This window comes from Myotis lucifugus, unplaced genomic scaffold (genome assembly GCF_000147115.1).
Source record: "Myotis lucifugus unplaced genomic scaffold, Myoluc2.0 scaffold_513, whole genome shotgun sequence".
Classification (NCBI taxonomy): domain Eukaryota; kingdom Metazoa; phylum Chordata; class Mammalia; order Chiroptera; family Vespertilionidae; genus Myotis; species Myotis lucifugus.
The window spans coordinates 299,764-314,761 of NW_005871561.1; the positions used below are offsets into that span (position 1 = coordinate 299,764).

Genomic DNA, 14,998 nt, shown 5'->3' on the forward strand with positions numbered 1-14,998 from the left:
ACAGTGCTCCCCAGCACTTTAAAAGGATGCCCACCAGCCCCTGTCCTCAGACAAAGGGAGAAGCAGATTGTGGAACACAAACGTAATGTTTTTTAGGGAAGATGAACCGGCTGTGCAACTCACTGGAGCCAAGAGTGATGAACGACGACATGCTTAAGCTGGCTGTCGGGGAGCAGGGCCCCCAGGAGGAGGCTGGGCAGCTGGCCAAACAGGAGGGCATCCTCTTTAAGGACGTCGTCTCCCTACAGCTGGACTTCCAGAGTGCGTACCCTGGCCGGGCAGGGCACCAGGCAGGGCCCCCTGACTTTCTCCAATCCACATCCCAGCCCCAGAATTCCATGCAAAGTCCGTATAAAAAGATAAAATTCTCCCATTCCAAATCTAAGTGAACCACAGAGGCCTTAGTGTCCTCGGGGGGAGGAACCTAGGAGGGTGGTCCCAAGCAGTCAGCACGGCTGTGGGGAGCGGGGGGGAGGAGGATGTACAGCTTTGGAGGAGGAGCAGAAGACAGGAGTGGCACAGGGCCATAGGCAGGGAGCTGGGCAAGAGTGGCCGGGTAGCCTACTGGGAAGATGTGGCTGGGGACCAGGTAGAACCTCGGTGCCTCAGTGTCCCCATCTGTGAAATGGGATCATTGTAGTCTCTGGCCAAGGGCTGGTTGGGAGGACAAGGTAAGACATGTGCACAGTTTGGGTTCATTAAAAAAGGCTCGTGAGAGCTGTGAGAGGAAGCAGGAGAGATGGGCATAGAGCCTGCAGCCCGGCATTGTGCGTGTTAGAAAGAAGCGAGCCCCCAAACCAAGGGTCCTGGTAGAACACAAAATGATACTTGGGAGCCAACAGCAAGGCAGTATCTTTACTCCTGCAGGAAGGGCGTGCAGCCAACACAGGGTTTTATCCCTGACACACACCATCTGTCCCTCATGATTGGTCAGAGTTTAGGCTCACATTCTTGTGCTAATTTAAAGGAAAAGGGGAGGGGTTGACCTTTGCAGTTTCAAAATGGCAGTTGCCTAAACTCCCTTCTTTGACAGAAAAGATTACGTACTTGTTTATTCTCACAATTCTCACATGCAGGCGGGCCACAGTGGAGGGACTGGTCAGATTCATAGTCCTGCTCTGTCCTGGGTTCCCAGCCGGCCTGCTGAGCCATCTGCTCAACAAGAAGGAATTCTTTTTTTTTCTTTTCTTTCTTTTGACTGGTTTTGGTGGGGGGTTTCTTCTATTTTTAAAAAAATTAAATTGACTGAAGTAGCATTGGTTAATAACACTATAAATTTCAAGTGTACAACTTTATCAGCATTTGTACACTCCAGCATGTGCGCACAGCCCGCAGGCTCCGCTCCTTCTGTCACCATATATTTGATTTCCTTTACCCTCTTTGTCTTCCCTGAGGCCCTGCCTCAGCTGGTCTGGGCCAGACCCTGGGGGCCCAGCAGTGGGCAAGGCCCTGACCCCAGCCCACAGAGCGCACAGGCCTCCAGGGTGACCCCAGCTCTGCAGGGGCTGGCCGCCCAGAGCAGTGAGGGCCCTGGCCTCGGTGGTGAAAGGCTAAGGGGTTGCAGAATGGCTGTCACCAGAGGGAGCTTTTGCACTGCCCCCTTCCTGATGCTTCCCCTCCCAGCCTGGGTTCCTTCCGCCAGAATTTATCAAGTGCCTGTTATGTGCCAGGTGCTTGTCTAGGTACTAGGCATTCAACTGTGAACAAAAAAGTAAAAAAAAAAGGAAGAAGAAGAAGAAGCCTGTCCTCATGGAGCTTGACATCCAAGTGAGGGACACACACAATAAAACGGAGGGAGAGAACAGTGTCCGCTGAAGGTAGCTTGTGCTGTGGAGAGAAACCACTCAGGAGAGGAGGAAGGGGGCCTGGGGGGGGACGCAGTGTTTTATCGGTTGGTGAGAGGCCTCACCCAGAAAGGTGACAGTTGAGCAAAGACTAGAAGGCGGGAAGGGAAGGGGCCACGCGGAGATGCAGGAAGGTGCTGACTGCAGAGGAAGCAGCGGGCACAGAAGCCCCGCGGGGCAGACCTGGGTGGAGACAGGCAGAGAGTGGCGGGTCAGCTAGCACCGGCCTGGGGGCTGTAGAGGGAGTGTGGTTTGTACAGTGAGCGAGCCGGGAGCCTCGGAGGGAGGAGGGACAGGGATTTAGATTTTCACAGGGTCCCACGGCTGCAGGAGGATAGACGGTGGGGCCTGGGGAGCAGGGAGTCTAGGGGGCACTGCTGATGGGCCGAGACCGAGGCGGTGGCAGTGAGGAGGGCTCTGTGTCCACGTTGAAGATAATGGGCGTTTGAGGCAGTCCTGTCCTGCTGGTGGCTCGTTCAGAGCTAACTGCCAAGTAGATCCTGATTTTGTTGTGTTGTTTGGCTTTTCCACACGAACTGCTGATGTGTGGGGAAAGCCAGCACGCAGGGGTGCCCAGCCAGCACCCAGAAGTGTGCGAGCCACCCTGAGGAGTGGTGTCTGCAGGTCAGCTGCACCCAAGGGTCAGGCTCAGGCTCAGGCCAGGCTCAGAGAAGGTGCCTGGGAAACCCAGACCGGGATGGGAGGTGCTGGCGTCTGGGGGCCCTGGGCCACCCCAGAAGCACAAGTAGGGGTGGTGGCCGAAGCAGCCTGGGGAATCTGGTCAGAGAGCTAAAGAACAGACCCCAGTGCTACCTGGCCCTGGGGCCCAGGAGAGGCAGGACTCTGGGTCAGAGAGACGCTGGCCCCTCCCCCGGCACCACCACCACCACCCACCCCCCCCCCCACCCCCCGGGGAGACATGGCTGGAAGAGGGCAGTGGGGAGGGTGCTGTGTCTCTCCCAGGACCTCAGTGAATATCGTCCCCCTGAGTGAAAACTGAAACTGCTGCCCCAAATATGTGCTTATTAAGGGCACCTTCTCCCCGCTTCGTCTTACAATGAGCATATTCTAAGTTTCAGCAGTTACTACAAAAGCAAATATAGAGCAAAGGGGCATGTAAGCAGTAGAGTTATTTGTAGCTTCTAGAATGAACTGGGGACACGGTCAGCCCTCCAGAATTTTACATACACAGAATACACTTATTCAGACTTCAGGGTTTTCAGGACCCACTGGCTGCAGCCAGAGGCCACAGTGCCTTGTGTGTGTCCGGCGAGACAGCGAGTTGGCCTGTGACTGTGATGGGGGCCTTCAGGGACCACAGGGTGGGCGCTTCTGTGACTCATGGAGCCTGCCTGTCACTGTATGACAACACCCCCATATATGGCATTTGGGGTCCCCCTATCTTTCTGCCCATCATGTTCCTAGAGGTATTTCTTTGGGCATATACACAAGTGTGTCTTTGCAGACAGATTCCAAGTAGAGAAACTGCACGGTCAAAGGGCACAGACATTAAATATCTCCGTAAATGTGGCCAAATTGCCCTCCAAAACGTCTGAACTAGTCGACTGACCCCCCCCCCCCCGCCCCCCGCCCAGTGCACAAGGAGGCATTCACCCTGCAGCCTGGATTCCGTTTGTCACGCGGCAGAGGGAAGGCAGGCGGCCCCCGGCCTGTGCCTTGTGCCCCAAGTTGTCTGGCGTCCTGGGCAGCCCTCAGCCTGGCCCCGGAGGCCGCACGAGTCCTGTGTCCTGAGCTCCTGGTGCTTAGCCCAGTCAGGGCGCCCACAGGGTCTGGGGCCTGCGTGTGCGTAGCATCAGCTCAGTCCCCCAGGACACTGCTCTAGACTCTAACCTTAAGCCGAGGCTGGAGCCAGCGGCGGTCTCCGCGGCCTGTTTCAGACATCCTCCGCATTGACAACCTCTGGCAGTTTGAGAACTTGAGAAAGCTGCAGCTGGACAATAACATCATCGAGAGGATCGAGGGCCTGGAGAACCTCACACAGCTGGTCTGGCTCGGTAAGGCCCCTTCGTGTGTGTGTGTGACCGCCCGAGTTCAAGGCGACCCCGCCAAGATCACCCTCGCCACGGTGTTTGTCTCCCTGGCAGTGCCCTGCGAGCCCACGGACAGCAGAAGCTCTGTCCGCCGGGAGCAAGAACGCTGTTCTTTTTATTGTTATGGTTCCTTTTTTGTTAATCTTCACCCAAGGATATTTTTCCATTTGATTTTCAGAGAGCGTGTAAAGGAGGGAGGGCGGGGAGAGAGATAGAGAAACATGGAAACATCCGTGTGAGAGAGACACATGGATTGGTTGCCCAAACCTGCAACCCAGGTACGTGCCCTTGACTGGGAATCCGGAAGCGAACCCACAGCCCTTCCCAGCATGGGCCAGTGATCTAACCATCAAGCCACACTGTACAGGGCTGAAGCTGTTCTTTTTAAAAGCCCGGGCCCTGTGTTGGGTAAACACAGCAGAAATGTGCTTGGATGCGCCAGGACAGAGTATTCCGTCCCAGCTGCCAGCCTCCGGTTTGGGAGTGGGTGGTCGAAGGAGCAGCCCTGGGTTCCTTGTGGTTACTGCGCACAGGCTGACAGCTAACTGTGGGTCCCACCACTCATGGGGGCTCCGATCAGACCCAAAAGAATCATCACAGTTGCTAGTTGCACTGAGCACTTATTTACTACCTGCTAAGCATGGGCCTCCATGTGAGCTATTTTAATGCACACAGCAGCCCATTGTAGAGATGAGCAAACTGAGGCCACAGCGAGTGGTGGGGGCTTCTGGCTCCCAGCCCAGCTCTGACTCTAGAGCTCTGGCCCTCACTGCTAAGACCGCAGGGTCCTGATGACCCGTGTCCGTCTGCTGAGCTAGGAGGCAGCCTCCCCGCTGCTGAGGGGCAGGTGGGCGCCTGGAGGGAGAGGAGCTGGCTGGGGAGCCCTGTATACCTGCTTTGTTTCACTCTTACAGCAAAAGACCCGTTACAATCCCAATCCATAGATGAGGAGGGACTCCGAGAGGCCCAGGCACTTGCCCAAAGCTCCACGACCAGAGCTGCTGGGGTGCAAACCCAGGCCTGTCTGACCCGAAGTCGGGTTCCTTCACCCCGTCAGGCTGTGTCCCCGTAGCAGGAGCCCGGCACAGCGGGGAGCCTCCAGGTGTGCCCAGCAGCTGGGCTGAGTGTGCTGCCAGCTGCCAGCCCTCGCAGCCCCACAGCCCGCTTAGGCTGCAGTTCGCAGACACAGCGGCTGAGGCGGCAGGCAGCTGAGGCGACCCCAGCCAGGGCTCCTGTCTGCTGGCGCCTCCGCCCCAGGCCCCGCCTCCGGCACTCTGGCACTCATTCCTGCTGAGTGGCCCAGCTGCCTCGCCACAAGTCATCTGCCTCTCTACAGGGGTGGGGAACGTCCGGCCCGCAGGCCATGAAAGGCCTGAGAGATCATTTGGTCTGGCCCTGCCAAGGCATTAGGGGTGAGTTAATTAAATGTCTGACCAAATACAGCAGCCTACTTTTTAAGTTGCTAATTATGTCTGGCCCGCGAATGATGTCATAGATACCCACAGGGCCCCGGGTGGAAGAAAGGTCCCCCACCGCTGCCCTAGGAAATGAAGGAGGAGAAGAGGGCGCTGGGTCAACCAGGCCCTGAGCCATGCCCCCTCTGGAAGGCCTGCCAGGCACCAGCTGTCTGAATGGTGGGCTTTTAGGCAGAGCTACCAGCCCAGCCGTCCCTCAGATATAAAACAAGTGCCACAGGTTCCTGGGAGGCGCTCCTGTGATGCCCAGGACTCCATGGCACAGGGTGAGAAAGCAGAAGGGGAGATTTCTGGCAAAAGGTCAGCATGCACCCCTCAGAGAGTCAGAAACCAGCCTTTGCCCAGCCACGGCACTAGTAGTCCAGGGACCCAACCGCAGGCAGGAAGAGCTGGTCCCTGGGCTGGTTCAGCAAGCCCCTAGCTACGTGTACCCACTGCTGGCCCCCGCAGTCAGCTCCGGGTGAGCGGGTGCCGAGCGGCCGGAGCAGGCTCTGGAGAGCTGATTTGCACATCTCACCACGTTTGCATTCAGGATGTCTTGTTGGTGCCTGACATTGGCCGTGGTGGCAGTGCTATTCCACAGCTACCGGCAGCACAACAAATCAGAGCACCCCTCGCTGGCCCCATATGGAACATCTACCTGCAGCACTGGTTCTAGGGGGGTGGCCAGGCCTCTGGAGAGCAGACCTGGCTGCCCGCTGGGAAGGGAAGTGGGCAGGCGTGGCATTTAGCAGGCCCCAGTTTGCATCCCAGCTCAGCCAAGTGCTAACCAATTTTGCACCAGCTGTTCCAGCCCTCTGACCCTCAGCTTCTCTGTGTGCTCTGTGCCCTCAGGCATATCACCACCAGGCCCTTTGAGTCTGGGTTTCCTCGTCCAAAAAATTAGGTGGTGATACCTCTGCTATGAGGATTCGATGAGGTAATGCACTCAAGGGCCTAGCGTAGCTAAAGGGACACTCAGTTATCCTTGATCCCAGCCGTCAGCAGGTCAGCATCCCCGACATACCACCGAGACTAAATGAAGATGTGGATACACTTACTTTCCACAGCACCTTTTTAGTGTGCCAGCTTGCAGCTACCATGACTGTATTCCCAAGCTCATGAAAAATTCCCAGGTTGGGCCCTAACTGGTTTGGCTCAGTGGATAGAGCGTCGGCCTGTGGACTGAAGGGTCCCAGGTTTGATTCTGGTCAAGGGCATGTACCTTGGTTGCGGGCACATCCCCAGTAGGGGGTGTGCAGGAGGCAGCTGATCGATGTTTCTAACTCTCTATCCCTCTCCTTTCCTCTCTGTAAAAAATCAATAAAATATACATATTTTTAAAAATTCCCAGGTTGGGCCTCTGGGCCATTGCTATTCTAGGACAGAGTTGCAGCCCAGCCCCGACTAAAAACTGTCCATTTTAGTTCCAAAGATGTGAAGTTTGGGCTAGAGAGGACCAGGACACCTCAGCTGGGATGCGTGGGCTTGGGGGGAAGCTTGAGTTGGTCGTGCTGTACCTAGAAGGCCTGACCTGCAGCCTGTCTGGGGGGAGCCCTCTGGCACCAGTAGTTAGCTGTGTGGCTTTAGGCAAATCACCAAGCCTTTCTGAACTTAGCTTCCCAATTGAGCAAATGGGGAGATGTGGGGAGCCGGCACGGCCATGGCATACTCATGCCAGCTCAGCCTGGTTCAGTGACCCTGAGTGGGGACGATGAAAGGCTTAGAAAAGACAGACAAGAGAATGACAGCTGGGTCTCGGTGGGATGCTGCTCCCTGATGAGGAGACAGCGCCAGCGCCCACAAGCCGTGTCTTTATTTTATAGCAGATGCCACGAGGCAATGTAAGGGCGTGATCAAGATGTTTACAGCATTCTCGTGGGTTTCAACCTCACTCAACTACATGCACCTGAACTCTATCACTCAGGCACCTGGGGCCATGTGTTTGGACCATAGGTTAAGCTTACAGCTATAGCTGTTGGCTATAATTGTGCTGGGAGGGCTCTGCCCTCCAGCTGGGACTTGCACGTGGCTTGAACCTGTCCAAACACTGTAGCCGCGCCCCACAGGGAGAGAAGTTCCAGACTGCCACTCAGAGCTGCTGTCTGGGGTGTACACACCAGCAGCTGGTAAACTGGTGAGTGCTGAGCAGATGCCGGGCATCACTACCAAATGCCTGTAGGTGGGCAAAGGGGACACGGCACCTGGCTCCCCGCTCCAGACCTGCCAGTCAGCATGTCCAGCTCAGAACAGCAACAGAGCACGGACATGAGCATTTGCCCACGTGTCCCGAGCCAGGAAGGTGAGGGCAGAACTGGAGAGGGCGAGGACAGTTCGACTCCATGCACAGCTCTGTCAGACAACTTGGTGCTGGCTCAGAGCGCGTAGGGAGCCCAGACGGGTTTGGTTCAGGACGGTCCACCCCTAACTCATCACTCAGCCCTCTGGCCCTCTTCCTTCCAGACCTGTCCTTCAACAACATCGAGGCCATCGAGGGGCTGGACACACTGGTGAACCTGGAGGACCTGAGCTTGTTCAACAACCGCATCTCCAAGATCGACTCTCTGGACGCCCTGGTCAAGCTGCAGGTGCTGTCCCTGGGCAACAACCAAATCGGCAACATGATGAATGTGAGTGAGCTCAGGCCCAGGGCGGGGCTGGGGCTGGGGCTGGGGTCTGTGCCAAAGGGAAACGCAGGGTCAGTCTTTTAGATCTTCCCCTTTTCCTAGAGAAGCCAGAGACGCAGCTTATTTCACAAGAGATGCGGTAATGTTTAAACAACACGCTTCACCATGAAAGGCCATCTGTGGGTGCCAGTTTGTGCCCTGCCTTGGTGGGGCCTCTTTCTTTCCCTGAGCCCCAGGCTCACTTAAAAAGCCGTTGCTGAGGCAAGGACCTGCTCGGGGGACATCTGGCCTGTGCTCAGTGGATACAGAGACCCGCAAGGCACAGTCCCTCAGGGACGCCCAGACACATCTACTAATCAGGACACACAACATGACAAGAAGCTGGTGTCCACCCCGGGGGGCCTGGGGTGTGTACGTGTGAGGGGGCAGAGGTCATTGGTCATTTGGGGGAAGGTTGGCTGCCCCCCTGTCTATTCCCAAGATCCCAGCGGCTGGGGATGGGGCAGGGACAGGCCCACAGCTGGGAACTGCTTCTCCAGCCGGCCAGTCAATCCTGGGAGCTGTCCAATACCCTTGCAAGATTCCTCTTCTGCTTCCGTCAGTTAGGTGGCCTGGGTCCAAACCCCAGCTGCATGCCCTAGGGCTCAAGCCTTCTATGCCTCAGTTTCCTCATCTGTAAAATGGAGATAATGGCCATAAGCCACCTGCCAGGAATTGAGTGAGGTGATGGACATGAGTCACCTCATTCAGTGTCAGGCTGGAGTGCGTTCTTTCTTTTTTTTCTTAACCATCACCCAAGGATATTTTTCTTTTGATTTATAGAGAGAGAGTGGAAAAGAGGGTAAGACGGAGAGAAACATAGATGTGAAAGAAACACATCGACTGGTTGCCTCCTGCACGAGCCCTGACCAGGGAGGAGCCTGCAACCAAGGTACACGCCCTTGACCAGAATTGTACCTGGGACCCTTCGGTCAAGTTGATGCTCTATCCACTGAGCCAAACTGGCTAGGATTGTTCCTTTTTATATATAAACTAGAGGCCCAGTGCATGAAATTCGTGCATGGGTAGGGTTCCTAGTGGCTGCCGGCCAGGGCCTCCCTTCCCCCAGCTGCCAGCCAGGGCGTCCCTTCCCCTGGCCACCTGCCACTGCTGCCGGCCGGGGCGTGGCCGGCTGGGGAGAGGGGCCACAGGCGGTTGGCTGGCCGGCCCTCCTCTTGGTTGAACTCCCGGTCGAACTCCCGGTCAAGGGGACAATTTGCATATTAGGCTTTTATTATATAGGATATATTTTCATTGATTTCAGAGAGGAAGGGAGAAGGAGAGAGAAGCATCAATGATAAGAGAGAATTATTGATCAGCTGCCTCCTGCACACCCCCCACTGGGAATCAAGCCCACAACCCAGGCATGTGCCCTGATTGGTAATTGAACCATGACCTCCTGGTTCATAGGTTGATGCTCAACCACTGAGCCACACCAGCCGGGCTGGAGTACATTCTTAACAAAGGGAGGACTGTCGCAGCTGAGATCCTCCCTGAGAAATTCATTTGAACCTCTAGCCAGGCTCACCAAGAAACACAGAGAGAAGACCCAAATAAACAAAAATCAGAAATGAAAGAGGTGAAGTAACAACCAACCCCACAGACATACAAAGGATTGTAAAAAAATACTACAAACAACTCTATTCCAACAAATTGGACAACCTAGACAAAATGGACATATTCCTAGAAAAATACAAGCTTCCAAAACTCAATCAGGAAGAATAAAAAAAAAAAAACCTGAATAGGCCGATAACTACCTATGAAATTGAAGCAGTAATAAGAAATCTTCCAGCAAACAAAAGCCCTGGTCTGGCCAGCTTCACAGGGAAGTTTTACCAAACATTCAAAGAAGAATTAAAACCTATTCTCCTCAGACTATTCCAAAAAAAAATTCAAGAGGAAGGCACACTTCCAAGCTATTTCTATGAAGCCAGCATTACCCTGATCCCAAAACCGGATAAAGGCACTACAAAGAAAGAGAATTACAGGCCAATATCCTTGATGGACATAGATGATAAAATCCTCAATAAAATTCTAGCAAATCAGATCCAGCATTATATTAGGAAGATCATACACCATGACCAAGTGGGATTTATTCCGGGGATGCAAGGTACAATATCCGCAAATCAATAAATGTTATACATAATGTAAACAAATTGAGAGACAAAAATCACATAATCATATCAGTTGATGCAGAAAAAGCATTTGACAAAATCCAACACCCTTTCTTGATAAAAACACTCAACAAAGTGGGAATAGAGGGATCATACCTCAACATAATAAAAGACTTATATGACAAACCTACAGCCAACATCATACTCAATGGCAAAAACTAAACTCATTTCCCCTAAGAACAGGAATAAGACAGGGATGCCCACTTTCACCACTCCTGTTCAACATAGTACTGGAAGTGCTAGCCATAGCGATCAGACAAGAAGAAAATATAAAAGGTATCCAAATTGGAAAAAAAAGAAATAAAACTGTCCTTATTCACAGATGACATGATATTGTACATAGAAACCCTAAAGATACCATCAAAAAACTACTAGACTTAATAAATGAATTTGGCAATGTAGCAGGATACAAAATTAACACCCAGAAATCTATGGCTTTTTTATACACCAATAATGAAATCATAGAAAGATAAACTAAAAAAAAAAAATCCCATTTACCACTGCACCAAAAAATTAAGATACCAAGAAATAAACTTAAATAAGGAGGTAAAAGACCTGTACTCGGAAAACTATAGGCCATTGAGGGTGAAGCCAGGATTGGGGGGATGAGGGGACATTGGGGGGATAAGGACACATTTGTAATATCTTATTCAATAAAGGGGGGAAAATAAATAAATAAGTTTAAAAAAAGAAAAGAAAAAAGAGATAGAGCAGTGGTTCTCAAACTTCCTAATGCCTTGACCCTTTAATACAGTTCCTCATGTTGTGGTGACCCCCAATTTCATTGTTACAAATTGAACATAATTAAAGCATAGTGATTAATCACAAAAACAATATGTAATTATATATGTGTTTTCCGATGGTCTTAGGCGACCCCTGTAAAAGGGTCGTTCAGCCCCCAAAGGGGTCTCGACCCACAGGTTGAGAACCACTGAGATAGAGGAAGACATAAACAAATGGAAGAATATACTATGTTCATGGATTGGTAGAACCAACATCATTAAAATGTCCATACTACCCAAAGCAATCTATAGATTCAATGCAATCCCCATTAAAATACCAATGGCATATTTCACAGATCTAGAATAAACTCTCCAAAAATTCATATGAAATTTTAAAAAGGCCCTGAATAGCTGCAGCAATCCTGAGAAAGAAGAACAAAGTTGGAGGGATCACAATACCAGGTATCAAGCTGTATTACAAAGCCACTGTTCTCAAAACTGCCTGGTACTGGCACAAGAACAGACATATAGACCAATGGAACAGAACAGAGAACCCAGAAATCAACCCAAGCCATTATGCTCAATTAATATTTGACAAAGGAGGCAAGAGCATACAATGAAGTCAAGATAGTCTCTTCAATAAATGGTGTTGGGAAAATTGGACAGATACATGCAAAAAAAATGAAACTAGACCACCAACTTACACCATACATGAAAATAAACTCAAAATGGATAAAGGACTTAAATGTAAGACGGGAAAATATAAAAATCTTAGAAGAATCCATAGGCAGCAAAATATCGAACATATGTCATAGCAGTATCTTTACTGATACAGCTCCTAGGACAATGGAAACTAAGAAGAAAATGAACAAATGAGAATACATCAAAATAAAAAGCTTCTGCATAGCAAAAGAAACCATTAACAAAATAACAAGAGAGCCCACTGCATGGGAGAACATATTTGCCAATGTTATATCCTACACGGGTTTAATCTCCAACATTTATAGGGAACTCATACAAATTAACAAAAGAAAGTTAAACAATCCAATTTAAAAAATGGGCAAAGTACCTAATTAGACACTTTTTGAAAGAGGACATACAGAAGGCCAAGAGACATATGAAAACATGCTTAAAGTCAGTAATCATCCGAGAGATGCAAATCAAAATGACAATGAGGTACCATCTCACACCTGTCAGAATGGCTATCATCAACAAATCAACAAACAACAAATGCTGGTGAGGATGTGGAGGAAAAGGAACCCTCTTGCACTGCTGGTGGGAATACAGACTGGTGCAGCCAATGTGGGAAACAGTATGGAGTTTCCTCAAAAAATTAAAAATGGAACTCCCATTTGACCCAGTGATCCCACTTCTAGGAACATATCCCAAGAAACTAGAAACACCAACCAGAAAGGATATTTGCACCCCTATGTTCATAGCAGCACAATTTACAATAGCTAAGATTTGGAAACAGCCTAAGTGCCCATCAGCAGGTGAGTGGATTAAAAACCTGTGGTACATCTATACAATGGAATACTACACTGCTTTAGAAAAGAAGGAACTCCTACCATTTGCAACAGCATGGATGGACCTGGAGAGCATCATGCTAAGCAAAATAAGCCAGTTGGAGAAAGATAAATATCACATGATCTCACTCATTTGTGGAATATAATGAACAACATAAATTGATAAACAAAAAGAGAGCCAGAAAAAAATATATTTTAGAATACAATAGAAGCAATCCTGTTGTTTGCAGATTTTTAATATTGTCTACAACTTTGGTGATATTATAATATGTTAATACAGTTTTGGTAATATTATTTAAAATCTTTTTTCTTGAGAACCAAGATGACAGCATAGGTACTTGCTGCCTCTCACAACCACATCAAAATTACAACTAAAAGACAGAATACAGGATCAACTAAAAGACAGAATACAGAATCATCCAGAACTGCAGGAAAGCTGCTGAGTGGAAGTACTACAACCAGAGAGGTAAAGTAGAAAGTGCATTGAGACTGGTAGGAGGTGTGGAGGCGCAGAATGGGCTGGCACCTGGGTGTGCTGCTATTTTAATCAGGAGGGAGATACAAGCTCCTGCTTGCTCTGAACTCCAGTGCTGGGCGAGACTCTGGGGGACCCAGACACATACGGGGAGAAACTGGACTCTCTGGCATCGGGGCAGGAACACGAGGGCGGCTTTCTTTCAGACGGAGGTGCTCGCAGCAGTCACTGTTCCTGCACTGGGACCTCTCTGGTGCAGGGCTGACTGGCAGCCATTGCTGTTTGCTTTGCCCTGGTGATTCCCTGAGACCCCGCCCCACCCAATTTACAACCCCACCCAAGCTGTGCGCATCGGCTTTTGCATATGAATGGCCTGTCCTTTTTCAGCCTAAAACCTGTCAAACAGGCAGCAACTGGGTCAAGGAGCCCCAAAGCTATCAAAAGAAGGCCCAAGACCAGTAGCAGCAGCCTGCCTTGCTTCACAGCTGGGCCTCATTTGGGCACTTCCAAACTCGTTACAAAGAGGACGAATCTGCAGATCTCTCTATAGCTCCTGCTGGGTGGCCCAGGCAGTGGCTGACTTTGCACCTCCCTAGAGATCCAAGAGCCAGTGTACCCAGTGATCAGTGTGAGACCATACCAGATTACAACTCTTCACATCCATAAGTGACACACTCAAGGGGCAGAATCAGTGAGCACCAAAGCCCCACTGAAGCAAGTCCTGCCCCATAAGGGTGTCTCCTGCACAGCAGCTCTTCCATTGTATACACAGCTGGTCCTCACAGCCAATTGGCCTCCCAGTGATACCAACAGCAATCAAACCTTAACTACAAAAAGACTGTGCAGACAACCCTCAAAGGGGTGCACCAACAGTGTCCACCGCAGGTGATTGGGGAGGTTGAGCCAGTGGGCCCTGTAGGACACCTACCACACAAGGCCACTCTATCAACTCAAGGAGACTTAACAGCTACCCAAAACATAGAAAAAAAACACCGGGAAGCAGCCAAAATGCGGAGACAAAGAAACATGTCACAAATGAAAGAAATGGAAGAAAGCAAAATCCTGGATATAGAATTCAAAACCACAGTTATAAGGTTATTCAAGAATCTTCTAGAAACCTCCGAGGAACTTAATGAGACCTTCAAGGATCATAGTGAGAATGCCAAAAGAGAAAAAAAAAAATGGAAAAGGACCAGTCAGAAATTAAGCATACACTGACTGAAATAAAGAATAATATACAGAGATCCAACAGTAGATTAGAGGATCCCAAGAATCAAGTCAAAGATTTGAAATACGAGGAAGCAAAAAAACACCCAACTGGAAAAACAAAAAGAAAAAAAAATCCAAAAATATGAAGATAGTGTAAGGAGCCTCTGGGACAACTTCAAGCATACCAACATCCAAATTATGGGGGTGCCAGAAGAAGAGAGAGAGCAAGATATTGAAAACCTATTTGAAGAAATAGTGACAGAAAACTTCACCTACCTGATGAAAGAAATAGACTTAGAAGTCCAGGAAGCACAGAGAACCCCAAACAAGAGGAATCCAAAGAGGACCACACCAAGACACATCATAATTAAAATGCCAAGAGCAAAAGACAAAGAGAGAATCTTAAAAGCAGCCAGAGAAAAACAGTTAGTTACCTACAAGGGTGTACCCATTGGATTGTCAGCTAATTTTGCAACAGAAACTATGTAGGCCAGAAGGGAGTGGCAAGAAATATTCAAAGTGATGAATAGTAAGACCCTACAACCAAGATTACTCTACCCAGCAAAGCTATCATTTAGAATTGAAGGTCAGATAAAGAGCTTCAGAGACAAGAGAAAGCTAAAGGAGTACATCACCACCAAACCAGGATTATATGAAATGCTGAAGGGTATTCTTTAAGAAGAGGAAGAAGAAGAAAAGGGTAAAGATAAAAAAATTATGAACAACAAAGTGACAACAAATACATATCAACAAGTGAATCTAAAAATCAAATGAATAAAAAATCTGATGAACAGAATAAACTGGTGAATGTAATAGAATCAGCCCATGAAAGGGGGAGCAGACTGACAATTCTCGGGGGGGGGGAGGGGATGTGGGG

The 14,998-nt window shown here is 50.0% G+C and overlaps 1 protein-coding gene across 1 annotated transcript in view; it reads left to right on the plus strand.

The window, feature by feature from the left end:
• The window catches only part of DRC3 (dynein regulatory complex subunit 3), a 47,232-nt gene that overhangs the window by 4,484 nt on the left and 27,750 nt on the right, over positions 1 to 14,998 (plus strand). Inside the window, exons 3-5 of the mRNA XM_023745062.1 lie at positions 97 to 261; positions 3,743 to 3,859; positions 7,813 to 7,979. Of these exons, the coding sequence (XP_023600830.1) occupies positions 102 to 261; positions 3,743 to 3,859; positions 7,813 to 7,979 (444 nt within the window). The 5' untranslated portion in view covers positions 97 to 101. The remainder of the gene's footprint in view (positions 1 to 96; positions 262 to 3,742; positions 3,860 to 7,812; positions 7,980 to 14,998) is intronic.